Source organism: Coturnix japonica, chromosome Z, assembly GCF_054131305.1.
Source record: "Coturnix japonica strain WE chromosome Z, WE-NBRP24, whole genome shotgun sequence".
Lineage (NCBI taxonomy): Eukaryota > Metazoa > Chordata > Aves > Galliformes > Phasianidae > Coturnix > Coturnix japonica.
The window spans coordinates 12,475,230-12,501,865 of NC_140702.1; the positions used below are offsets into that span (position 1 = coordinate 12,475,230).

The 26,636-nt window shown below is 43.8% G+C and overlaps 1 protein-coding gene across 2 annotated transcripts in view; it reads right to left on the reverse strand.

Annotated features, from left to right (window-relative positions):
* The window catches only part of MUSK (muscle associated receptor tyrosine kinase), a 39,782-nt gene extending 14,953 nt beyond the window's left edge, over positions 1 to 24,829 (reverse strand). Inside the window, exons 1-8 of one of the 2 annotated variants that reach the window (XM_015849892.3) lie at positions 24,642 to 24,829; positions 21,423 to 21,549; positions 18,086 to 18,237; positions 17,185 to 17,312; positions 16,564 to 16,705; positions 4,026 to 4,150; positions 1,308 to 1,467; positions 698 to 704 (exon numbers count right to left, since the gene is read on the reverse strand). In XM_015849892.3, the coding sequence (XP_015705378.1) occupies positions 698 to 704; positions 1,308 to 1,467; positions 4,026 to 4,150; positions 16,564 to 16,705; positions 17,185 to 17,312; positions 18,086 to 18,237; positions 21,423 to 21,549; positions 24,642 to 24,720 (920 nt within the window). In that variant the 5' untranslated portion in view covers positions 24,721 to 24,829. The remainder of the gene's footprint in view (positions 1 to 697; positions 705 to 1,307; positions 1,468 to 4,025; positions 4,151 to 16,563; positions 16,706 to 17,184; positions 17,313 to 18,085; positions 18,238 to 21,422; positions 21,550 to 24,641) is intronic. The other variant, XM_085530192.1, reaches the window with a different exon arrangement.
* Between the last annotated feature and the right edge of the window lie 1,807 nt (positions 24,830 to 26,636).

The following is a 26,636-nucleotide window of genomic DNA, read 5'->3' on the forward strand; positions in this document are numbered from 1 at the left end:
TTTGGGGGTCAATGTTAATCTTTTTCTTTTTTTTTTTTTTTTCTTTTTTGCTGCTAGGCAGCTCCCTCACAACAGCCCCCCCTATGGCAAAGGGCACACCACACGCACTGTCCTGATGACAGCCCATGTGCCTCCCATGCAAGGTACATTCTTCCTATGTTCCTATGCATGAAAGGCAAGAGAGGGTACAGGCATGCACAGAACAGTGGTCCTGCTGGCTTTGGTGGGCTGTAGCCTGGAAAAGTCCCATTTTTATCAGTACACCAAAGTCAGTATTATGTTTAATAATATAATTAATATGTTTATTATAATAATATGTATTATTATACAACTATCTAAATGATTTTTGCCTTACTCTAGTGATCACTGAACAAAAATACACTTATTGGCTCTGTGTGGACAGGAGCCTAACATGCAGATAGACTTTTCCTGTAAATTTATAATACTAGTCAAGTTGTGGGCACATAACTGTGATGTGTGCTCCACTAGTGGGTCAGTGCAGAAGCACCAGGCTCTGTTCAAAGAATCCTAGTGTGCCCTCCCTCTGGAGGCCTCTGGAGACTCTCTAGTCTCACCCACATGCATAGCACCCAGAAACCTACTGCTTTTAAGCAAAATTCACCAAATCCCCTTGGTTCATCACTGTTTCCCTCCCTGACCCACAGGATCCCCAAGCAGCCATAAAACCCATCCTTACCTCCACTCTGTCAGGGAGGCACCGGGCCCAGCGATGGCGATGAGTCAGAAGAAAGAACAGATGGGAAAGACATCACTGATGTGTCATTGTCACATCTGTAGTAGCTAAGAGTTACATGGTAGGAAATCTGCCTTAATCTTTGGGCCCTACATAACCACCAGACCATGTCTTGTGTTCACAGGGCGGGTGGCTGCAGCTGCTCCCCCTGCTCGTCCTTTCTTTCTCCCACCAAGAGATGGGGTGGTAGGAGAGATGAAGACCCTGAGAAGCTTGTGATCTGAGGAAAGCTATTTTCACCTTGCTGTTAGGTGACACCAAAGTTGGGCTGCAGCCACGGCTTCCTCTGCATGGATGGACTTACCAAGTGCTTCTGGGACACAAAGTACAAGACAGCACCAAGCATGCAGGAAGCGACAGCTGTGCCCATCTCCCGGGTGTAAGAATATATGAGGAAATAGCCCAGCAGGGTAGGCACTGGTACTCAAATTTAGCCCCATCCAAACTATGAGCTCTCCAAGGCCTTCCCTCCTCCTCCACCTCATTTCCCAGTAGGAAAGCCAGGCCTGCAGGAAAGGGTGAGTTGTTAATGACTCCTTCCTTCCTAGCATACCTGAAACACTGATTGTTGCAGCAGCTTTGGCAGCACCAAAGGTTTTGCTGTGTTTGTTGGTGGCGAGGCAAGTGAATAGGCCAGGTCGTGTGACGTACACCTGCAGCCTGGAGTCAACCACTCTGTCCTTCACACTTTCTGCTATGGACCCTGCAGAAACCTACAGGAAAGAAAAGCCCACTGCAGTGACATTTCCAACAAAGGCAAGTAAGCAAACCAAGAAAGAAAGAAAAAAAAAGAGATTCACCACTTCACAACAAGCTTTGCAAAGAAGGATGGAGCAAGCAGATGAAAATGGCAAAGAGCTGAAGCTGCTGGCATTATTTTGCTATGTTCATAGCTTTCACAGGCAAAAGCAAATGTTCAAGACTTCTCCTAGTCCACACTTCAACAGTACTTCTGCAGTAGGAAGCATCAAAGGGAAAAGTGGCCATCTATGGGCTCCTCTGGTATGTCCTGGCCCTAAGGACAGTGAAAGCCATGTGTCTGAATCTATCCGAGCAAAGTGCTCTATCTACACATCTAGCAGAGAGGAGAGATAGACTGATCTGATCACTCTGGAAGCTAGTGGAAACACGTTTCAATGGACCTGTGTCTGCTTCCAAAGTTATTTCTGGTAATAACTGAAAAGCAAGAAGGAAAACATCAGTGTTGTATCTTTCTTCAGGAAGCACATTGTTTTCTCTCCAAAAAGAAAACACAGAAAGTAATACATTTGTTCTGTCCCACTCCAGTTCAACTCAGATGTATGGAAAGGAGATTTAGAGGGGAAGAAATGACTAAATCACAAGACTAATACAAATATTGTAAATCTTGCAATAGAAATGCGTGGCAGGCTGGTCACATTGCAAAAGCAGGGAGCAGGGAAACTTTCTGGCATTATGCTGTCAAGTTAATTCATATGAATGAGAACTCAGGATATTTTTTTCATGATTAAAGAGTTTCTTTTTAACTGTAGCACTGGTCAGATTTATTTTTACAAGTTTTTCCTCCCAGGCCGTAGCCAGCACTGAGCAGTATCTGCTGTAATCTGAAACAATTCCCCTGCCTTCATCCCATTTGCTGATCTTCTACAGATTCCCTCAGAGTCCCAGGTCCAGCCTGGGACCCTCCATGGGAATCTGCACAGCAGAAGCCTCTCACATCAGGAAACTTAACCATGGACATCTGAGATTGTTTTTCTCAGCTTGGTCAGCTTGGTTCAAGAAGTAAAGAATGCTCCATGTCAGATGATGTAGTGAACAAAACAGGAACTATGCTTTCACCAGAGGTGGCCAATCAACCAGCATAGAGCTCCCTACAAGAGTCATGCACCAATGGGAGCTTGGCATAGCAGGGTCCTCCTCCCACAAGAAGCCCCTGACAGCAAGAAAGGTGAAGAACTGGCTGTCCTAAAATATAGGCCCTTGAAGCTCCTAGACATCTTGCTTTTTATCAGCCTTCTGAAATGATACCAGTGAATACCTCATCTTTCTTGTTTCCTCAGCTGCTCTGAAAACTACAGTCAGGAGCATGACCTTGTAGTCACTGGCAGGAGTGAATAAAAAGGGTTTGGATAATGTGCATTGTTAATCCAGAGGTTATGGCAGTGGCCAGTATGGAAATATGGAGCATGGACACAAGGGTAGGGAATGGCCTACCAGTCTGAGCACAGAATATAGCTTAGAATATAATACAGCTATATTACAATAGCTTTAATTTGGAAAATAACCATATAAGACTGGAGGATACAAGAAGTGTTAGTGGAGATAAAGAAGATGAGACAGCCTGCAGAATAGCCCCAGCTCCTTAATGACATATTGTAATAGAGGAAGAGGTATGGAGCAGGACAGAAGTAGCCTCCTGAAGTAAGAAATTTCTGCAAGAGGATCCTTTGGTCCTGTTGGACAAGCATGCCAACAGGAATGCCCATGGCCAGCCAGGGACCAGAAGAATTAGTGAGAAAAAGAAGAGGCAAATCACTGGTATGTACACAGCTGCCTCTGCAGCACTGTGCTCCAGGCCACACAACTTTATGAAAGTTGTTGGAAGACCACGGAGAATATATAGCATGGCCATTACAAACAAGAGAAAGCTGGAGGAAATCCATGTCAGAAAGGGCGCTGGATGGAATCCAGCATTGAACCTATTGGAGAGATGCTGTGCTTCTGGCATGCATCTTCACCCCTGGGGGGCTATGCTGGGTGTCAAGGGGCTCTTCAGTCCAGCTAAGAACTGCAATGGCTTATAGGCGGGCACTAAATTGGGTAAATGCAAAGGAGGCACCTGCATTAGATGTCCAGGATAATCCGTAGATCACATTCCTATGAACACCAGATGGTTTTCAAGTCCTGGTACTTGCAGAATATTATGCCTCAAAACAAGTTTGCTCTATTTAACTGCCTCTGCTTTTCTTATTTTGTCAAATAAGCCATTTTGTCATGTTACTGTCATCACATTAGGACAAAGGCCAGGAAAGCTGGCTGTACAAATACTTAAACTCATCATTAAATCCTCCTAGACACCCTGGCCCAGGAGGAGCTTGCAAGCATCTCAAGCATCCTTCATCTCTGGCATTCCAGATCCTACCCAATTAACCCATGCGACACCTGGAGACAAGGCAGAGCATTTCATGGAACTGAGCAGCGCAGTGGGGAGATGAGACTGTCTCAGGGTGACTGAACAGCAGGCACTACAAAAAGCAGAAACAGGAACTGGGGACAGAAAAGCAGCACTTACAGCTTTCCCATTTTCCAGCCAGGTGACAGTGGGGACTGGAGCACCTGCTGCTGTGCACCGCAGTGTCACCATGGAGCCAAAGGTGATGTTTTGGGATTCAGGAGCCTTCAGGATTCTGGCAAAAACTGTGGGAGAAGACAAAGGTGCTGGGTTGAATGGGTGCTTACAGCTGAGGCTGGTCTGACACAGGAGTGTCTCCTCCCAGCACGTCTCCAAACAGGCCACAGCCTCTCAAAGAAAGGTGAGCAGAGTCCTGGTGAGCAACAGTCTTATGAGAGGAACAAGGAGATAAAATGAAGTAGGCAGTGTGGTCATATTCCACATATTACAAACCAAAATTTTAGCTCTGGAAATCTATACACAACCGTTGTTCACAGGAGGTAACATGCAAAAACAACCTGGATGGCTTGCAGTGAAGAGAAGGCATATTACAACTTGAAAACTCTGAGGCGACCACCATGGTGGTAGAGGCTGGGGGTCAGATAAGCTCATCAGTGTGATTACAGCAATTAGGACTCACCGCAGAGAGCCACAAACCCCATTATTTTCCATTCCATGATGAGCCTGGGTGGTAAGTTTCTATCACTTAACTATGGGAGCAAGGCCAGCAAAAGTTTTGGGAAACTGAGTCTGCACTGGGCAAGGTTTTGAAGTCACTTTTCACCTCCACTGCTTCTTCCATGGCAGTGGCGTTACTGGACAGTCTGGAGCCAAGGACTTCCCCTTTTTGAAAGGACTGTTTTACTTTTTTGGTGAAAAGAAGATCTTACAGAATTTTTGCTGAAAAGGCGATTTAATCCAAAAACACAGATCTGACAGGCTTCCACAAGCTGTATTTCAGCTTCAGCATTTGGACGGCACAAAGGAAAGCAGAGAAGAGAGTCATTTCCCATGTGGAACATCTGAGTTCTGCCCCAAAAATTTCAATGGAGATGCCTGAATGTCTGTACAGAGCAGGATGGATAACTCTGCCATTTCTGACTCCAGTTTCTCATGCTTTGTGAGTAATGCTCACCCTCTAACTTCTGGGCAGCGCAGCAATGACTTAAAATCTCCATCAGAAATTTTAGTAAGTGGAGGAGTTTCTCTTGGCATTCTTATGCAAGCATTATATTCTGTTTTCCACTTCAGCTATCCACGTAGATCCCCATATCAAAATATCTAACTGCATTGCAGCCTATTGCTTTCCTGTTTCCCACTGCACCTCTTGTCACTGACCACCGTTTTCTCCCATTTTCCAGATGCATACACCCCAAGCAGAGCAATCAAACAACCAACAGTTGTCTCCTGGCACACAGTGAATGTTTCTCCTGATAGAGACTTCTTCTGTCAAGAGCAGAAAAGCCTTCATCTGCGAAATTTCAATGGAACAAAAAAAGAAAAAAAAAATTTCTTTCCACATAATCTTTCCATTCCTACCTGCATTGTGTGAAGGCTGGACTAAACAGAGCCCCTAAAGTCAGTTTTGTTCACAGATATATAGGCCACAGGAGGAATGCATTTCCTAGAAACTTTGCCACTCAAGCACAACCATTCAATGGAATCCTGGGCAGGGATTTTTAGGAGGATTTAATTCAGCACTGTTTAAGTGATGGGGCAGGAGAACATGTGTTGAACTCCTGGTTCCTCCACGCACCCTGAGCAGCACCCCGTGAATGCTGCTCACAGGGATTGGCGTGGGACACAGCCCCAGTGCTGGTGAGCAGAGCCATAGTGCCTGGCCAGGGACTTCTTTGCAGAGTAAGAAGTGAAATTAAGCTTTTGCCTAAGGTTTTGCTCCAGGTCATTAGCATCAGGTGGCTGTGAATTCCACCCTGAACACTGTAAGCCAAGCTCATGATTACTTTCATACTTCTCTTGGAGAAATACTACACTTTTGGGCTGGTCCTCTGGCAGCAACTATGTACGCACGGCTCCTGCTGAAACCAGCACTTCAAAAGCCAAAGCCAGAATACAGCCCTTCAGGCTTTTCTCATGCCACCATTACTTGTGCTGTGTGCTACAGGGACCCTGCCCACACAGCAACCTTGCTGCTCTGATCCAACCCTGTTGATACCAGAGCAGCAAATTAAGTGCATTACATTTGCCACTGTCAGACATAGGCACTTGTGCCATTCCCCTCTACCCACTACTCTCTCAAAATCTGTATGGAACCTTCAGGCAGGAGAAAAAAGAAAAACAGTGGCAGCATGTTCATGGTTAGAGAGCAAAGCTCTATTCATGCGTGGGGAGCAAGATCAAGTGCCCCACGTGCCTCTGGGAAGGACAGAAATCTGACATCAGCTCCTCTGGTTCCCCATCGTGCTCTGCAGCAGCTATGGCTCTGTTGGCTTAAGCACATCAAAGGCAATATGTCAGGCTGTTCTAGCCTAATCTACCAAATACGGGGGGAGAAAAAACAAAGTGACAGATATGTATTCCCGTATTTCTGGTGTTGGCTGCTCATCAGGGCAGGCTGTGCGCTAGTATCTAGGGTCACACTCCAGCAGTGCAAGAAGGGGGAAGGGCACCAGGGCAAGCTTGATGTCCATGCTGGAGTGGCATTAGAGATGAAATCTAACCTGGAGCTAAAGGAAGAAACTCAGCCCATGCCTTTTTCTTTTCTTCCATTGTGTTACATGATAAAATGGAAGAAGTAAAGGGGAGAAAGAATCAAAGACCCTGACGGTGCCGAGCTAAGCAACCAGAAGGCATAGGTAGAAAAAGGCAGTACAAGGAAGGAACAAGAAATGGCAATAAATGTTTGTAATATTCACATTATTTGCTGGGCTTAGGACATGGTTTTGTTCTCATTTTACCTCAGAGTGAAAATCCCCAGCAGTCAGATGATTTCTGACACCTCCACTACAAGTCCTCTTTGTCCAGATCCTCCCAAACAGGGGTTTTACCAGGACCTTCCCTCATTTGGCAGTATCATCACAAACTATCAGAATCCACACAGTGTCCTTGGAGGGGTGAGCAGGGTGGGAGAAGAGAGCTCTGTTTATTTACTTTATATTTCAGCAGAAAATGCAACAGAGTGCCTCACTCAGAGGAGCTGGGAAGGAAACCTTGCCAGTTCAAAGTCCAGCCAGCATGCTCAGTTTCACTCCCAAGCCCCCTAATAAATGTCCTTTCTTTTACAGTCCTGCTAAATGATGTGCTGCAAGCCGTGGGGCTTGCTAGGAGGCATCTGTACCACGGCCAGCTGCTCTCATTTCTGAGAATTAGGTAACATCATCCAGTCCAAACAGTAGGGCTTTAACCCAGTCGCAAAATTTTTTGTGCTATAAAAAGATTAAAGCAGTGTCCCCCTGGTTTGAGCAGCTAACTCTTTCCAGGTGACTTCACCCTCCCTCTGCCTCTGGCTAAGCTGCATATCATTTCCAGGAGATTTTGGCCTGATCCTGCTGTCCTGCTCTGGCCTGTTTTTCCATGAAAGCTGTCTGGATTAGGCTGCTGGCACCCAGCTGCAGCTCTGGTGGGCTGTGGCATTCAGAGAAGGGCCAAGCCATGCTCAGAGCTCCACAGCCAACAGAAACCATCAGCCTCAGCCCCATCAGATGCGGACACCCATAGTGGGTGAGTTTTGCAAGTCCCATTGCTGGCTCTGGTGCATTAAGCTTTGTCAAGCATGGATCTGTGGTGGAGCTCTCTCCACACCTCCACTGGTGTTTGTTGAGCCTTGGATTCCAAGAGAACCCAGCCAGTGCTTGCCAGTGTGTGTGAATTCAGCCAGCTGGTGAATATGGACACAAGTTCACCCTTCAGGAGCTTGCTGCTGGTGCTGGTATACTGTAAGAGGTGTCTGATAGTCCAAACTGAGACAGGACTGAAGAGAACTCACTCTGTCAGAAACCACAAAGCAGCAGCAGGTGCTAGCTCCCTCACTGTCACAACCTGTCAGAATACATGACCAAGACCTGCTTCTCCATGCTGCAGGATCTGATATACCAGCCTTCCCCACTTCCATGATAGTCCCCAATACAAAAGCCTTGGTGAAGACTTAACAGCAACAGCACAAAACCATGAAAGCCCTCTGCACTAGTCATGTATAAGCAGTTGGTAACTAGCCTCTAAGCATTTCTTAATTCATGTTTCACAGTGTTTTGGTAGCACTTTGGTACCTGAAGCATGACAGATTTATATGGCTCCTCAACAGAGTAGTTCTCCAGGCTGGGACTTCACTTGCAAATCTGCATGAAATCATTTATGCTTGCCACCTATATGCTCTGAAGGACCATAAACTTCTGCCAATGTGTTTGCAGCCCTTGCCAGTAAAAAGTCCAACCATCCAAATCCCCATCCAGATTTATTCCTTTCACATCCATTCATTCATCCTGACAAACCTAAACCAGGCAGCCAAGGAGAAGAACTAAGCAGAGGAGCTATGGTTTCCTTCCCAGCGGTGAGACATGAGGGGAGGTCTGAAAATACATCCATAAATACACAGAAAGCTGAAGCACTTGTATTTTCTGACATTTAAAATTAATCCCTGTAAAATTCCAATGATTTCTGAATACCAGCCCTCAAAACCCACCACACATCTGGCCCAATGATGAGTATGTGTGCACAGCTAACAGCACGTGAGCAAGCCAAGCACAGGCGCAGCAGCTGGCATAGTGGGGCTGGACTAGGGATCAGAGAACAGCTTCTTTAGCAAGCACCACCACCAGCAGATCCAGAGGCAGGCTGTGTGCACAGCTCAATGCATACCTCCATACAGGAACAGCTCATGATGTTCCTTGCCTGCTGCTCACACCCTTCCAGACACTCCCAAAGTGTATTGGGCAATGATTAAACCTTGAGATAACTGTGAGGTCAGTTTTACTTTGAGTAACTCTCATCAAAACTGGAAAATTTAACCTTTGGAAAGCCGACCAAGTAGTTACAAAGGAGCAAATTGCCATGGGCAAAGTTGGTAGGAGACTCTTCCATTTATCTCTATCAAACTTTTGCCTGTCCCCTTGGTACCAGTGCCCCTCTGCTTGTTATCATCCTAATCTGGAAGGAGAGCCAGATTTGAATTCTCAGCACTTCCTATGAATCTCACAATCTCCAAAGCCCTTCTGCCTCCTGATACATTATTTGAGTGATGTGGGGCTTTCCTTGGGTCTAAGACCTTCTGTCCAGAAATGCATAGCATAGCAGTATATACTAACAACCTCAGACCCAAGTCTGTACAACAACCCTGTGAGATGACAGCCAGGACAATCCAAGGTCTGCATGAAAGGGAGGTGAAGGAAATCGCATCATCTCCATCATGAAGCATATGCCTTCATATTCTCGGCTCTGGTGTCTAATATCAAAGCAAGTTTTTCTAAGTAGGCAACAGCTTTCCAAGGTAATCTTGCTCTAGGATGAGCTCCAAGATTTATGGCTTGTGGGACAATTTGCTTCAGCAGAAGGCCTCCCTCAAAGCTAAATGCACAGGTCGGCACAGGAACTTCTCATCTGTGAAAGGCTTTGCATGGCTTGTAGATGGCTCTGGAATCCTAAAGCAGATCCTGCAAAAATGCAAAGCTATAATAATCAGGAGTAAAATGTAAATAGATAGCTTATATCCTGTGTAACTATATAAAACCTGTTCTGTACGACTGTTCGTTTCTATATACAGAGCAAACGCCAGATTCAAGGACAAGTGAGGATAACATGTTCAAATTACTTCCCAAGGAAATGAATAAGAAGATTCTTTGCATGTCAGCGCTAGCCTTATAGATGTGCAGTACTTCCTTTTGTCTGTTTCAAAGTGCTGCCTGCAGTGGCAACTGCAAATGGTGTTTCCTCCTCACCATGTCTGTGATATTCACGATGACTCCTTATTCTGATTGCTTGGTTTTCAGTTCTGAAAACTCTGCCAATCCATCATAATGCAGGTTAAACTCACGACCTTTAGGTTTAGATTGGACACAAGAAGGAACTTATTCTCTCAGAGTGGTCAGGCACTGGAATGGCTGCCCAGGAAGGTGGTAGAGTTGCCGTCCCTGGCAGAGTTCAAGAGACGTCTGGATAGGGATCTACGAGATCTGGTATACTGGTTTGTTGTAGCTACAGTAATGGGAGAACGGTTGGACTAGATGATCTTGTAGGTCCTTTCCAATCTTGTGATTCTATGATTCTATGACCTTATTCTCAGCTTCTAATGTAAGGTGTCCTTTTCAGTTTTAGAACTGTGCAAGTACTGGCCTTGTACAGCAGCACAGTAGCAGGCTATTTCCTTGCATAGTTACCCTAGAAATACTGTGTGACAACAGAACTGCTGCTAGTACTAGAACAAGATCTAGCACTGTAACATGTGGGAGAGCAGCTACAGTGACAAAAAAAACAAAGAGTAGATTATTCATCTGCCACAGGGTTCCAGGAATAAGAAAGGTGGGAGAGGTCACTGGGAAATGAGGGGCAACAGCCTTGAGAGAAAAGGATATTGGCCCAAAGGTACCTTGCCAAAGTGCACGTTTAAAGAAGTTGTATAAAATTTCCGCATTGCTTGGAAAACCTAACTTGCTGTATGTTCATCTGTATATCAGTTTCTCATTTTGGAAAGGCAGTCACTTGGGACATCTATCTAGGCTTGCTCTGGCCCCCTTAGCCTCATAGCTATGGATATTCTCTGTCCATGACTCCCTTTGTTGTTGCAAAGGAAGCGCATGCTTCCCAGCTACCCGATGTAGTCTAGAGGGTATCACAATTCTTGCAATTACATGAGAAAATCATATGTTTTGTGTGCATTTCCAAGCTCCTTGTTAGAAGAGAGGGGATTTTTTATTTTTTATTCATTTATTTATTCTGTGTGATTCTGTGATTCTGTGTGATTTATTTATTTTCAGAAAGAAGAAGCAAGCTCAGAAGTCCATTAAAGAACTGCTGCTAGGAGCCTTGTGCTTCTAGGAGCCCTGCCTTGCATCTAATCAGCACAGGAAGTCATCAGCCAGAGGCACAGGGAGGAACTGGGAGGTACTTGAAGGCACTGGGATGCAACTTGTGCCCATGCCACACCGCTGCAGGACACACTGAATGTCTTTGCATTGCTTCCCAGGAGGTCTGGGACTGTTTTCTTCTTCCTGTGGCCGGCCCCATTGCCCTGTAATTAGGGCTATACACGTATCTGCACCATCTGAGAACCTCAGGATGATGACGGTTACTTCAGTAGGCAGGAGGAGATTTAATGAGATATTCTGGGATTTCAGTTCTGCCCTTTGCCACCCTGCTGAGAACAGTCAATTACACTGGTGTAATTACAGGCAAGCTCAGCTCTGTTTTCTTTCCCTGCAGTGCTCTCTGCCCCCAAACCCTGTGCAATTTTTCACAGCAACCTTCAGTCTACTCCGCTTACTGCCACAGGACACTGCCTGCAGGCTCATGCAGCTGCACCACTGCCAGCAGGCAGGAATTATTCTCCCTGGCATGGCCAAATACTGTTGGTATCTAAGTTTCCCCAAGGAAACTGAGACTCGTTCATAAGAGCAAAAAAGCAGGCTTGTGCTGTCAGTCTACTTGTTGGAAATGGATCCATTTCTATCTCACTCTAAATGTTCTACCTTGGGATCATAGAATCACAGAATGGCCTGGGTTGAAAAGGACCATAATGACCATCAGAAGATGTTCGTGAAACAGGTAATGCTTACTCTCATTAGCCAGTAGTAGTTAACCAAACAACCAAGGCACTGTTTTCTGCTGTCCTTTAGCCTGTTGTCCCCACACTGTCTCCAATGGTACAGAACAATCTAAAAAATGTTAAAAATCTAGACTGAATCTACTCATACAGTGGTAGATCCTCTTCTTCGAAGGGACTGTTCTCCAAAGAAGACTCTCCTATTTTTAAGGCTGAGGCGGCTCTCACAAGTGGCTTATAGGGGAACATTTTTGTGGCCTGTGGCAGGGTATTATTTTAGTAGCTAGTAATAAGCAATAAACTGTGGGCAGGAAAAGACTTCTATCTACCAGTGCTGGAACACAAAAACAAACATCTCAGAGTAGCATGAGGAGTATTGTCTCTACTCTTGTTATGATTTGTTTCATTTCTGTGCTGTCCACATATTGTGCCAGAGGAGGAAGCCAAGTAGGAGCATTTCAACAGAGGGATGAATGAAACAGTCTGGATAAAGGATCAGCAGCTCGCAATCAAAGCCCATGTTTAGCCAACAGGAAACTGTAAGGAAGATTTGATCCAAACATGTTATGAAATCCCTGGAGGATCCAGTTAGTGTCTCAGTGAGAGCACTGGATCTTCCAGCACTTGTCCTCGCTAATTCTTTTGTTTGTTTATTTGTTTCCCATCAGATTTATGATTTATGATTGCTGATTTCCAGACTTGTTTTTGTACAGTGATGACTTCAAACCCAAGGCTTATCACATAATATGCTCCAAAACTCCTGAGTTCCACAACTCTCTGGTGCCACAGGCTGGAGATCAGGTTCAGCTTCATGTAGTTCACAAGATGGAGGTGCATCTAACTCAATACACAGCCATCCATTCATGTATTCTTTCCTTTCAATTTACACCTTCATTCAAATTGTACCTTGTTTATCACTCTTTTCTTTGTTATTTGGGATATCAAACTAACAATGTGTCACTGGGCAAACTGGGAACTGCGGAAGTTTCAGTGACTGGGTGCAATGCCTAGAAGGACACAACATGATTGTTGTTCATCTTCAGGACAAGAAAATATCTCTTTTTTTTTATGCTAAAAATCAAACTGAACAACCAACACCATCTTCCTACAGCACAGAACTTACACATGCTGCTGTTGGAGTGGAAAGACACATCTCCAAATGGCTTTTGACTCTGAATTTTGTTAGTAAATGATTTACCCTTCATACATGTTAATAGCAATTACACCATTCATTACAGAAAATGGTCTTTTCCACAGTGGGTGCTGTAGAAATAAATTATTCTGTTTCAGAAGCATGTGGTTTATATTCTTACACCTTCTCAATGAACATCTGTTGCTTCTAAGCTCTATGTAATTTGTGGTCAGTTTTCAGGGTTTTTTTTCTTCAAACTTTTTGTTTTGAAGAATGGAGACTAAATGGGACAGAAGTTGGCTCTACCTATTCATGAGGTGGCACTTTGCTTCTCCAAGAGAGAGCAGGAAGCATACTCCAAAACAGAGCAAAACAACTCTGCCAGAATGCAGAACCCAGACCAGGTGAGGAGGCCTGTAAGTCACCACAAAATGAATCGTTTTCCTGCTCTTTTGCAGTACGAGCTTATTACATGATGCAGGAATTTGGTATGCTTTTTATATTGGTATTGTTACACAAGTCAAGCCATGGGGACTGCCAAGGGCAGTAAACCGATAAGCTGAACCTGATCAGTTTATGTATAGCTTTTTTGGACTGGTCCTGTTAATGGCATGGGTCAGTGCTACAGCAAAGGCCAATGAAAACTGAAGATTCCTTCCGTTCTGCAATTTGTGTTACACAAAGAGCTGCACGCTGCATGAAGGGAAAAACCTTGGACATCTCGCTAATGTTGCTGAGCACACAAACCCCACAGATTTCAAATGTGCAGATTGGGGCCAAGAAACACATCCTTGGCACAGCCCAAGAGCTTGTACCTGGCCTGCAGCTTCCATTGACACCACCGGGAATATCTGCACTTCAGGGTACCTCTCAATGTTACTGAAGACAATAGCCCTTCTCCTATATATTTCCAAAGCAGTGATCTTCAGGCAAAACCAGATACAACTCCTTAGCCAACATCTTGCCAATAAGGTTTCCCCTTTCAATATATGCAGGAACTACAAGTCACATAAGCAAGTAATAACTTCTCCCAGAGCCCTGCATCCATTCATCCAGGAGTCTTTGAGCCACAAATTCACTTTGTGCATTGGTATAACAATCAACAGAAAATCTGTATAGATGTTGATTAATGTCTTGGCAAGCCACTGCTTCACAGTGTATATGAACACTCATAGGGTTAGCAGAATATTCAAAACTGATGATGTCGTGATCAAACTGCTAGTTTGCAAAATCATTAAGATCGGAAATGAATACAGAACAGTTCAGAAATGCTGTTGTCAGGAAAGTTAAACCACATTTCATGGCAAACATAAGCTTTGGAGCAAAAGAGCAGCCTTTTTTTTTTTTTTTCTTTTTTTTTTTCCCCTATTTTCTTTTCTTTTCTTGATGTGCCTGTGTAAAGGAGCATGTCTGCTTGCAGTCCTGCAAAAGCTGGATGCCTCCATGCTTTAAACTAATTGCAGGACTAGCGTCAAAGCCATTATAAAATGCGACAGAAAATTAGAAGCCTCATTCAGAAATCAGGAGCTGCCTGATCTCGATTTAGCTAGGCATAAATATTTGCACCGCCTTTTGAATGGGCATCTGCTTCGGGATTAAATATTCATGGCCATGCCTAGTGATTTTATTTTATTAAGCCACACTGTGCCTGGTGGTAACTTCAGCGAGTGGTAACACCAAGTTTTAAGGAAAAATACTGTTGTGTCATTGCAGAGAAGCAGCAAACAGAATGTTTGCATGAATTTTCTGAACACAGAGCTCCAATGAATGCTCAGAGAAGGAAGTCTAAAGTGCAGTTTTCTAGCTTTAGATTATTATTGACTTGGATCTATCTTAACTTGTTAGCACTGAGGGGGTAGGAACACTAAAAGTAACAATAGCATGAGTGAGTGAGGCTATAGGAGAAGCATGAACATGCATGCATATACAGGTACATGCACTCATCTGTATGTTAAATATTCATGAGCGCTGATCTAAAATACTGGGAGGGGAAGGGATCTGTGTACACAGCAAGCTGCAGTCAGGATTATTACCTTTGGATTTTGGGAGCCAAAAAAGTAAAACAAACATTCATCAGACTAGTTTGGGAGGCAGCCTGAAACAAGGCATATTATATGGGTGTCCTACCAGAAAAACCAAGGCGAGCCTGGAGAACAGCATCACTTTGTTCACACAACACATTAAGGGAATATGAAGGGATAGGTTGTGCAGGAGCACTGAGCTCCCATTGATTAATTAAGAGCTAATCTTTCTGCTTTTAAAAAGAGCATACACAGGCTCTCCTTTGCAAGCAGTGTATTTGTAGATAAATTTGCTATTCCCTGAATTAACATTCAGCTGTGTAATTCTGGAGATGGGGACAAAAGAAGGTATCAGACTTAACAGCCCAGATGTTGGTGCAGTTCCGGCCCATTTTTAGGTTCCCAAATGCTCTGGTAGGTCTGAGAAATAAAACCCCAGTGTCTGAGGCTGTTTGCATGCACCAGGGAGGTCTGCAAGCACTGTATTGAGTGTCTGCCTCAGCCAGCTCTTGGTGAGCCTTGAGGTGCTCCATCAGCAGCAGGGACAAAGAAGAACCCAGACTCAGATGACTCTGTTCAGACAGATATTTGCCTTGCCTCATCAGGAGCTGCACAGCTCTGAATCTAGATTAGAAATAGCTGCCTTCCTGTTTTAAAGCTATTTAAGGAATTTTAACAACCTTAAGTCTGCACAAGTAAATATTATTATTAGAGGAAAAAAAGAAAAGAAAAAAAGAAAAAAAAAAAGGGGAGAGAAGGGGGGGAAAGAAAATGGTTGTATTTTTTAAGAAAACAGCAATCCTACAGTAATTTGTAGGAATCTAATACATCCGACCTCCTCCCAGAAGACAGCCAATGGTCCTTTTAGAAACAGGACTGTACCCTGAATAACCTCTGATAGACTAAGTGTAACCTCAACAACCTTCTGAAAACTGGACAAACAGATGTCCAGTTCTCTACATTTTGCTGTACAGATTGTTCAGTTCTGAGTACAAAACAAATGTGAGCTCTTCTGCTGTGTCATCCATCCCTCTTCTGGCTTTGCATGACCTTGCTTAACCCAGACTCTCTTTTAGGGTCCAGGAATACTGAATGCTTCATTGCCTACATCTGGGTGCCCCTGCAGCCCACTGTTCTCAGCACTGGGAAACTGGCTATGATTTATACCAGAAAGCAAACACCTTCTGTAAATAAAAGAAGGACACAGAACACATAAAGACCAGAAACTGAAAAATCAAAACGGTGTTGGGTTTAGTGGGCAGAAAATGTGCAAGTCCTCAAAGAGAACAGCTCTGTCTAGCTAAAGAATCAACCAATTCAGATGGAAAATCAGAGGGAAAAGGGAAGGATGTACACGTAGCACTACAAAATGATGTGCTGCAGCTGCTTCCAACCAGCCTCTTTACAGCAAGTTTCCAAAGCCATAAGCTTCCTACTTGTCTATCTCCACAAGTCAAAGCACAGCCCACAGTGCACTGGAGCTTCCAAACATGAAACAAGCTGACATCTTGGAACATGTCATTCAGAAGGGAGAATCAGGTTCTTCTCAGGCTCCCACCAGAGCCACAGCAGCTGTGGACAATGACCCCTTCCCCATCAACAAACACTGAGCATTAGTGAGGTCAGAAATCCTGTTTCTCACCCTAGCTTACCTTCCTTTCCCTTCCCCTGCCTCTTGGCCACCGTAGGATACTTTCGCCAACATCAAACTGGTACTCCATGTTAACCCAAGTTAGCTCTGTAGGCCCATAAGGTCAGCAGATAGAGCTGGACCCCGATGCAAGGACTACTCACCTTCCACAACCACAGTTGCAGGTTTTGAATAGGCACTGCCCAGGCTGTTTTTGGCAACACATCGATACTGTCCTGCATCTTCTCTCTGAACATTGTGGATCCTCAGATTCCCAGAATCAAGAACAGCGATGCGTGCATTCTCCTGCCAGAGGAAGGCCCAAGGTGAGAATTTTGTGTACACCCTGCATATAAGCAGCACCAAATGTCCTATTGCAAAGTTTGGGCTTACATGCGTAGAACTCATTTCTGTTGCCCTGTAACTAAAGAATCTGGGCTCAGATCTTCCTTTTCAGTACTGTCACAACACACTCATCCATCGTTATTTCCGCAGGTCAGTGAATTACAGCTTGAAAAGGGCCCTCAGTGTTAGCCAAGTGGGTTGTGAGACACTGACAAGTGTATTTTGTAGCATTTAGCCATGCTTATTAGTAATAAATGAAATGTCAATCTTCAACAAACAGAAGTTATTGTGAATGTAAGCATCAGCCAAGGTTTTTCTAAATACTTTCTTCCTAGAAAGAAGAACATTGAAATGCTGTAAGTGATGTTAATATTTAATCACAGTAACTTCAGCAAAAAGCAATAGCTAATAGCAATAGTGAAATTTCATTCTCTATTCACCTTTACTACCGTTTCTCCTTTAATCCATGAAACAGAAGGTTTTGGATTCCCCATTGTAGTGCATGGAAGAACGGCCTTTAAACCTTCTATGATTTCCACATTTACAGGTGGTCGGGTTATTTTGGGTCCTAAAATTTGAAAAGGCAAAATTTAGACTTGAACTGAAGGTAGAAGATAAAAGAATAGGACAAGATCAGAGTCATCCAACAAAATCCCCTGCTGCTTTTTCTTTGCATTGCTGTAGCTGAAAGATAGATCTTTGGTAGGTTGTGAGCTACCACATAAAGTAAAACATTTCCTTAGTGCAGCAAAGTTGCAGTTTATAGACACAAAAACTGCTACCTTGCGTGGGTCTTTTGTTTTCAGGAGAGGAGTTTGACAGCCATTTGAAGTAGGACCTGGGCTGAAGTCCAGATCCAGATAAGAGCATTTCCAGCACTGAAGAATGTTTGCATTCCAGGTTTTGACATTCTTTCTTTTGCATAAACGATGTCCAATGTGAAAGTTCAGATATGGAGAGAATTGTTTTCTAACTGATTCAGCCTGGTCTCTAGCTCAACAAGGGCACGTAAACACAATTAATAGCCCTGACTGAAAGATTTGTGATCGTGTCAGTAAAAATGATAAAGAATTCTTAAAGAAAAAAATTAATTACTTTTTTAAAATTAAATTATTCTAACTCCCTTAAAGGTAATATGGGGCAAATTTGAACTCCTTTTGCCCAAAGACAAGACATAACTTAGCCTGCACTCACTGGCAGGAAAAATGATCTCCAGTTCACCATTCTGGGGGATCTGTTTCCTTCCACTGTGCATCACTGAGCCAACAGAAAAAACATCCCCATGTGCTGGCTGCAACCTGAGGGCAACTGTGGGGCTGAGATCTCTGCTTTCCCACTTACGCATTTTGACTTGCAGAGCCCCGCAGCTCTGTGCAGCCGCACCAACCCCGTTGTCAGCCGTGCAGCAGTACACTCCGTCGTCGCTGTCCTCCACGCTCAGGATGGTCAGGAGCTGCCCATTCCTCTGTATGCTGTATCGGGTGTCAAACAGCCTGTGGGGCACAGCACAGGTGGTGAGGAGACTGTGTCTCCATAGACTGGAGACTGCATGGTAAAATTCAATTGGCTTTTCTTCTTATTTTCAACATCTGGAGATAAGGGACTGAAAACATCAATATGGTCCTTAAGGTTCAGTTTGGGCCTCACTAAACCAAATTACTAATCACAGAATTGATAAGGTTGGAAAAGACTACATCTAGTGCAACTATAGGTCATCCAGACTATGCAGATCTTGATGGCCACAGGCATAGTGGCAATGCTGCATCCAGCAGATGCTGGTATCTGCCATTCTGTCCATCCAATGACAGGTAAGAGCACCAGTAGCCTTATTGCAGCTAGGTCTTGTTTTGGGTATAATCACCAGTGCAAGGGAAGGGTTGCCTACACAAGAAATACCTTTGGCTGAAGCTTTTTAAAGAAACTTTATTCAGACTTTCCCCCTCCCCCGCCCCCCTCCACAAAAGGTATAATTTACTGGAAATATTTTTATTGTTTGTTTAAAAAAAAAAATACAACCAAAAGCCAAACATTTTTGTGACTGCATCCAGGTGTGGTTTTGCTTATTTATTTGGAACTAAGGAAGTGTTATTTTTACTGGGGGGAGTGGGGAGGGGAAGAGCGTTTGCAAAAAGAAACACTGGGGAAAAAAGAAATCCAAAGCCTTGAGGATGTAAGGTTAGCTACAGTTTAATGACAGCAGGATTTAACCGAGAGACCTCAGATAAATCCAGAAAAGCCACAAAGTCGGAGCAACAAAGGTATGGGATTTTGCAGAGAAGTCCATAGAGCAGAGACCACTTGTAAACGAGAGAACGTTGTGTGCATGTGCATGTTAGAGAGACGGAGGAGTGCAAACAGTGAGAAAGCAGAGGGTTTCTCTCTGATTTTCCTCGCAAAGATGGAAAATATGGTTAAGTCTTAAAGGATGATTTGCAGAACATCTCATAGTTTTCTTCCTCTTGGCTTTCACACTACCATGCAATTCACCCCAACAAGTGGTAGCATAATGGATCTGACCAGAGGACTGTCTCCCATTCTGCCACAAATCCCTGAAGCTTTAGTGGGCTGCTGAAATACGTAATGCAGTCACTACACAGTCTGACTGTGCCATTCATGGTTTTAAAAGTTCAGCTCAGTCCAGGACACACCACTCTACTTGCACGGGTTTTTGACACTAAAAGGAACACATAGAGGATCTTCCAGAAGAATAATGCTGACAGTAGCCTCCTTCCTGGCACTTTTCCCATTGAAGCTTCATGTTTACATACTGCTTTGTTTTGAAGGTTAGCTTAGCTGTCTGTTCACAGTACTTTGACCTTGGCAACAGAGGAAAATTTTGTAAACAAAATAACCAATATTTATTGCTTGCATTAGCTGGCCCCTTTGAAGTCCGATACACACATAAACATACTTTTCTTCAGAAAAGAAGCCCATGATCTGATCCATTTCTATTGTGCAAATACTTTAATCCATGTTCTTGGAAAGTAACAGAGACATTTTCAACTTGCCTATTTCCCTGCCACTGTTCTCAGCTTTTGTATCTACTAGCCCCGATTCTGAGCATCAGCACAGATCTGGGAAAGTGATGTAGTTATTGCTACTTTTGCTTCGGGATCAGTTTGGATAAAATTGTTAACAAAGCAGCTGAGCTCTGCAACCTCACAGATAGATCTTTTGGGATCAAAATTTCCATTTTTCATCAACACTGGGGGGGAGGCATTGTGTCTCAGAAACAGTGGGATGGCTTTTAGATTGCTGTGTTCATCTTCTGAAAGAGAAAACTGGGGGAACCTGGCCTGTTTTTCTTATGATCTTATGACCAAAAATACAAAAAAAAAAAAAAAGCATGTAATCTCCATGGTCCAACATGAATTACTTCCTCTGCCAGATTTGACTCTCAAACATGGTGTCATGAATGGGAAAGGACTTAGGAGAAAGTTGGCCTGATCTTGAAATAACATCAATGGAAAACCAGAAACCTCTGCCCCACATCAAGGGCAGTAAGAGAGTTTGGAGAAGGGTTTTGATCAGGTTCTTCTGCAGGTGATAAATGTGATTTCTGAAGGCAAGCATGCTTAAATATAGATATGTATTTTTTCTCATTCTAAAACTGATTTCCTAGCAGTAAGACCTATTCTTGCTGCTGCCTTGTCCAGAGCCTTCTGAGCCAGCAGATCACAGGTGTCTTCGTTCTCCAATCCCAGCAGCAGAAACCATGCTGAAGGAGACTATCTGCCTAACATGAAGATCCCAGTTGTGCTATATGGAGAAGATTCTGTAGGTTTCCATTACAGTGACAGTCACTAAGAGCAAAAAAGAAAGCAAAACCAATGTGAAGGCATCCAGTAGATATGATGTGATTTCAGATTTGGATGACTGGATAGAGCTTACTTTGCAAGAACCTGTCTACAGCAGTGGGGTTATAATAATGGCTGTCACTTCCATGGCATGGTCCCAAGGTTGCATTTTCAGAGGCACTTTGATCCTTCATCTTTAACGTATGACAGAGAGCAACACAAATAAATCGCCTACCATCAGGTGCAGAAGTGAACAGGAATGGCTTGTTGCAACCCCTTCCTCACAAAGTTTCTAAGCATAGTGCAGACATTCAGGCAGCAGATCTGGTGAAGTTCTGTTCAAATATACAACATCACACTCCTCTTTCAAGGAGTGAACTGGGGCACAGAGTGAGAATTGCATATTTGTAGCCATAGAGCAAATTCCTTGCATTACTCATAGCAGAAACCAGCTGTCTCCAAGCTCTGCGTGTGAAGCCATAAAGGATAGATTCTTCTAACATAACAGAATGAGACTCAAAGAAGATTCAAGGCCACACACTACTGTTACCAACACAGATAGACTGAAAACAAGAAAATGACCAAGAAAATGGCTTCCTGCATTTACTTAAGAAAGCACATAGCACAGCAAGAGGTTGCACTCCCTGCTCTGAGTATTGATAGCAGATTTCCATTTCTGTTGTGGCCAACCACATATCCAAGCAGCCCCCAGAGTGCTCCTACCACTCCTTAAGGAACACAGATTCACATACAATTACAGCCACACTCCCTGTTCCTCATTTCAGACCCATTTGATGCTTCCAGATGGCACACCTTTATTGTGAAGGAAAGCCCTGGCTGTAGTGGAATGAGGCCCCAAGCAGGTTAAGGAGGCTCCCTACCTGATGGGAATGCTGTTGCGCGTCCATGTGATCTCTGGCTCTGGGTATGACTGCACAACACACACGAATTTGGCAACATCCTCCACCAGAGCATCCACAGTTTCCAAAGGAGTGCTGATAAAGGGAGCTGCACAAAGAGAGAGAAAGCATGAAAACCTTCCATTTCCCTTCACCTTGGCAAAAGTCTCTAGGAAGTGTTTGAAAGGATATGTGTTGTGAAATCATTGCAGCCTTTGCATCCCAAGGCACATGAATGACTTCAATTGTATGGCAGTGTGGGACATACATCCAATATTTGCTGGGCTACATTTAATTGAGAGCTATGCTGAGATGAGCTAGCTTCATGCCATGCTCCTGAAACACTACCTTGTAAATGTTCAGCAGATGCAGCAGTCTTCCTGTTCCTTTGCTTCCTGCTGCAGTACCTGGCAAACTCTTTTTTCACAGGAAAATCCTTCCCATACTTTATCTGCTAACTCTCCTCAGTACAATGAGATTTAGCTACGTACCAAAAAACACCACCAAATTCTCACCTCCTCACATGAAACTAAAAGGTACTCCAGCAGAAGAAACTGATAATAATAGAAGGCATTTATGCTAATGCTTTTTTAATTTACATAAGGGCAAAAACTAGAATGTCATTAGAGTTCAGTTGGAATGAAAGTAAGGCAAGAAAGAATGGACTTTCAACACTTTTTACAAAGACACCCTGACACCTTATAATGTCTTTAACACAAACTTGCCTCGATATAATTTCTGGATTATATGACTTCATATTCCATAGCTGGTAATTGATGTATTTATATAGAAAGAAAAACTTTAAAATATAGTAAAGGTAGTGCTAAATATTATATTTTTTATATAATAATTATATTATTAAATGCTAATTAAACCACATCTGCATCGGATTTGTTCTTGAGAAGACCAATTCAGAGTGTATCAGGATTCCATTTATAGGGTCACTCCAGGTCCTACTAAATAGAAATAATTATCCACACGGCATCCTCAGATGAATCACATCTCAGTGAAACCAAGTGGAAAATTTTCAGAAAGCCTAAATTTCCCTGCTACTAGCAGCTGACCTAGGAGAATAACTTCCTACTGATGGTTATCCTGTCTGCTTCAAAGGAGACGCCGCTTTTTCGTGACAGAGTTTATGAGGTTTTGATGGAATTAAGACTCACTGAAATAGAGTTTTATTATCCAATTTTATACTGTACATTTTTATTGCTGTTGCCCACATGCCTTTATCTCTGGGATGATGCTTTTTTAATCCTTAGAAATGTAATGTTTGCAGTAAAAACAGTTCAAAGCAGCCAGTTTTGTAATTGCATTGTCACTATGAAAACAGCATCATGATGAATAATAAAGATAGATTTGCTGTATGTACAATGAGGGTACTGTTCTCTCAGCCAAGTAAACCTGTCAGTTTTATGCAATGAATCAATTCATTAGCAACAGATAAGTACTTTCACTGTCTCTCCTCAATTTTACATATGACATCATTACTCTTAGCAGTGTGTCCCCCTGGCATCTCCTGACAGCAAACACACAACTCTTGGAATAGAATCCTACTCCCTCCTCATGGAGAATGCTGTCCAATCCGGCCTTACGTCACCTATGGTCAGAACAGAGAGGGAATTTTTTACACCTATCTTCTTAAGCTCTACAGAGCTACAACAGCACTGCATAATTCTCCTGTTTGCTCTTTTTATTTCCCATTCTAAAATCAAACACAGGGGCAGCAGGGAGGATGAAGGCAGTACTCCTTTCACTGAGGGGACACAGGCCTAGGATGTGGCCTACCTTCAGGATGTAGGAAGTAATGGAGCACGCCGCCATTTTGTCAGTGCTTGGTAAGAGAGCCCCAAATGGTTGAGATGGTGCCTCCTTACAATGGCCATCCAAAAAGCTATGGTATCAGCATCATTCCAAGCTTTCTCAGGAAAGCAGTCAAAACTTATGATGCCATTATTAGCAGATTTTAATGAGGAAAAACAAAACATTACAATATGTATTTATCAGTACAAAGAAATGGTATCATGTGCATGCATTGGGGCTCTCTGAAATTTTTAGGTAACCCTATGGGATTAGGTAACACTGAAAATCAATTAAGCTGCACATCTGCAAAGCTACTCTGGTGCCATTTTTGTGGATGTCAGCTGTAGTTTCCCAAGATAGCAAAATGATCCAATGGCAGTCACGGGGCCCATGGGAAAGCCAAAGCCCATGCTGCACCCACCCACCAGAAGCTACCAGGCCATTTAGGTGTGGGTAATGCATCTACCCACTATGTTTTAAGAGAACATGCCCATCATCTCCTCATTGTACTATGCTAGCAAGCTAAGAGGCAGTTACATTCCTCACTGATCCTCTTGTCCGCCCGATTCCATCCTATCATCACTTTGAAACAGAGTGGGGTTCACCAATTTACTCTACAGCCATCATAAAAAGTTGACATTTTGACTTAAATCACAAAAATCAGGTATTCTTTCCTCATTTTGAGGCCAACCTGAGTTCCATTTCTAAAGTGTGAGAGCAGCAATGCTGGCCTATCCTGACTCCTGGACTCCTCCTTGAAGTTTATAAGTTTATCTTGTTGGGTTTTTTTTTAAATCCCTGAAACTGCATAGCCCTGAATGCCTCCTGATAATCACTGTGGAATAAAGCCCTTTGTCCATAGGTTTACTGGATGGTAAGTCCTGAACACCAGTATTTATGTTGGCATATAGGGGACTATTATGAGCAGGTAATTTTTCAGTTCATGCATTTGCTGAAAGTATGCACACATGCAAGAGAGGAAGTCAAGGCAGCAACTCTCTACTTCATGTAGCAGACATGTTGGACATTTGTAGCCACATACACATGCTACGCAGATCTCAGAGTGCTGTCTTTAAGCCGTGTATCCCCACAGGTGCAACAGTGCTGGCCCTATGCTCGGCAGCAAGCTCTGTGACAGGACATGTCCATCCCACCCAGGCTGAACCCAAAGCCTTCACCTTCCCAATGCAACCGGATTCACTGCTACCCCTCCTCCTAGATACAACCTATTCTCACCATCCCTCACAACAGCAACCAAGCAACTACTCAACAGACAGACTTAAAAGCAGTAGATTTTCATGCAATTGCTAATGGCAGTCTTGCTGTCCTCCCCACTGTTGCTAGAGATGCATTTCCCTTCACAAAACACCCGGTTCAAGCAGAGCCCTTCCAGCAAACCTTTCTGAAGTGTCTCGGCCAGGCTGAGGGCAGCAAGGGTGAGGATGTACCCCAGGGGCACCACCAGCAGATCTCTCATCTCTGGTCCGAAGAGTGCCTGACACCACCGGGCCAGGCCAGCACGGCCCCGGTCCCCACTGCTGCACGTCGAGCTGCCCTGCTAATGACGGAGCAGGCTCTGCAGCTCTAAGTATAATCAGGAATTTCACGTCCCAGCAGCAGTGATGGACGTGGCCAGCTGGTGCGTATCCTCTTTGGGCAGTGTGAAAACGTGGGGCTTGTGAAACAAGAGAAAGCAAATCCCTCCTGAATTCCTTCTAAGCAAACAGTGGGGAGGACAATGGGCGAGTGCGTCGCAGGGCCATACTGGATCCCAGAGCTGGGAAAGCAGCAAAACATTTTGCTCTGTGCTGTGTAAAAGCAGTGGAGGAAAAACTTCTTACCACGGGGCTTCCCTTCAGCTTTGTTCTGCTCTTTTTCATTTTTTCCTCCCCTCCCTCTTGCACGTTCTGCCTCTGTCTTATTACAACTTTCTGTGATTCGCTGCAACATACCACCTGTTCCCTGCTGGTGGCATTACTTTTTTAAACAGATATCTTTGCTGCAGCAGGAGGCTGGCACTGGGGAGCTGAAACTGCTCTGCCAAGGCTGTCATCGATGTTTGGAAACTGCTACAGCACAGAGAAAGCAGAGTCTTTTGCTGAAACAGGCAGAAGAAAGTAGGCATGTTCACAGCAGGAGGGAAGGAGTGCTTCACTTCATCAGCAGCAGCTCCCCAGGGGATTTGGGCACAGATGAAATATACACATTGGGTACTATCATTGTTAATCCCCCAGAAATACCTTAGAATCCCACTGGTTTCTGTTTAAAGCAACAGCCTGGCAGTCAGAGCTTTCTTCAGAGCTCTAGAGGAGCACCGGTCTTGAGGGCAGCTCCTCACTCGGTCTGCCACCTCCTAACCCACCAGCCTGCATCATATGATCTTTCTCAAAAATGTCAAGTCCTTTTTGGTTCATGCTTTTCCTTTGTAAATATTTATACGAACAGCTTTTGCAATCAGTCCTCCCTGTGTGGGGGCAACATCTGTGTGAGGAAAAGGGGAAACGATGAATACTTAGCTTGGGAGAACTGGATTGATGGTGATGCCCTGGGAACATGACTCCAGATACTTTTCATCATGTTATCAGCAGAGCGGATGTGAGTTTGGCTCTGCAAAGTACTAAAAGGCCTTATTTGAGGAAAGGGAATGTGTGGTCATAACATATCACAATAGAAGGTACATGGAGATCTCTGGAATTTCCTTTATTTGCTGAGACTTTCCATCTCAGCAACCTATTAGAAGTGATTTCTGCAAAGAATGTGCACATCCAAGTGGTGGTCCCTCTGAGCAGCCAGTGGAGCAAGGCTGGACATGGCTAGGGCTGTGACTTTCACAGAGGTTCAGCACAACATGATAATGGCAATGTGAGTTTGGGCTGACTGGGAGTAAAGGCCCTCTGACAAGCATTCTCTGTACATGGATAAAAGCAAAAGCACTCAGTGAACATATGTTAAAGATCTTCCAGGAATTCTGGAGCTAGCAACAACAAAGCAAAACAACAAGGCAACAACGAAACAACAAAAGTCATACCAGGGAACAGAGAAATCCTGACTTATGGCTGAACTTACAAATATTTATTTTGCTTTGTTTAAGTCCAATCACATCCTATTAATCTACTCCACAGAAATGCAGCTTGATCTTTAAGAGTAAAATTCTCTCCAAGGAGCAAATTGACCAAAGACTTCTACATCACTGGATTCCTGTCTGGGCTGTGTCACAACCATTTTGAAGATGCACCATCCTACAGAAGTCCAAGAATTGGCCTTTTGCTTTTATTGGCTGATCAGAGCATTTAGATATGACACTGGCTGCAATGGCAGTTAAATACAAATAGTCATCCGGCATTTTCAGGATGATCGCATTGCTGACAGCCCCTCAGTTTCTCTGCTTTCTAA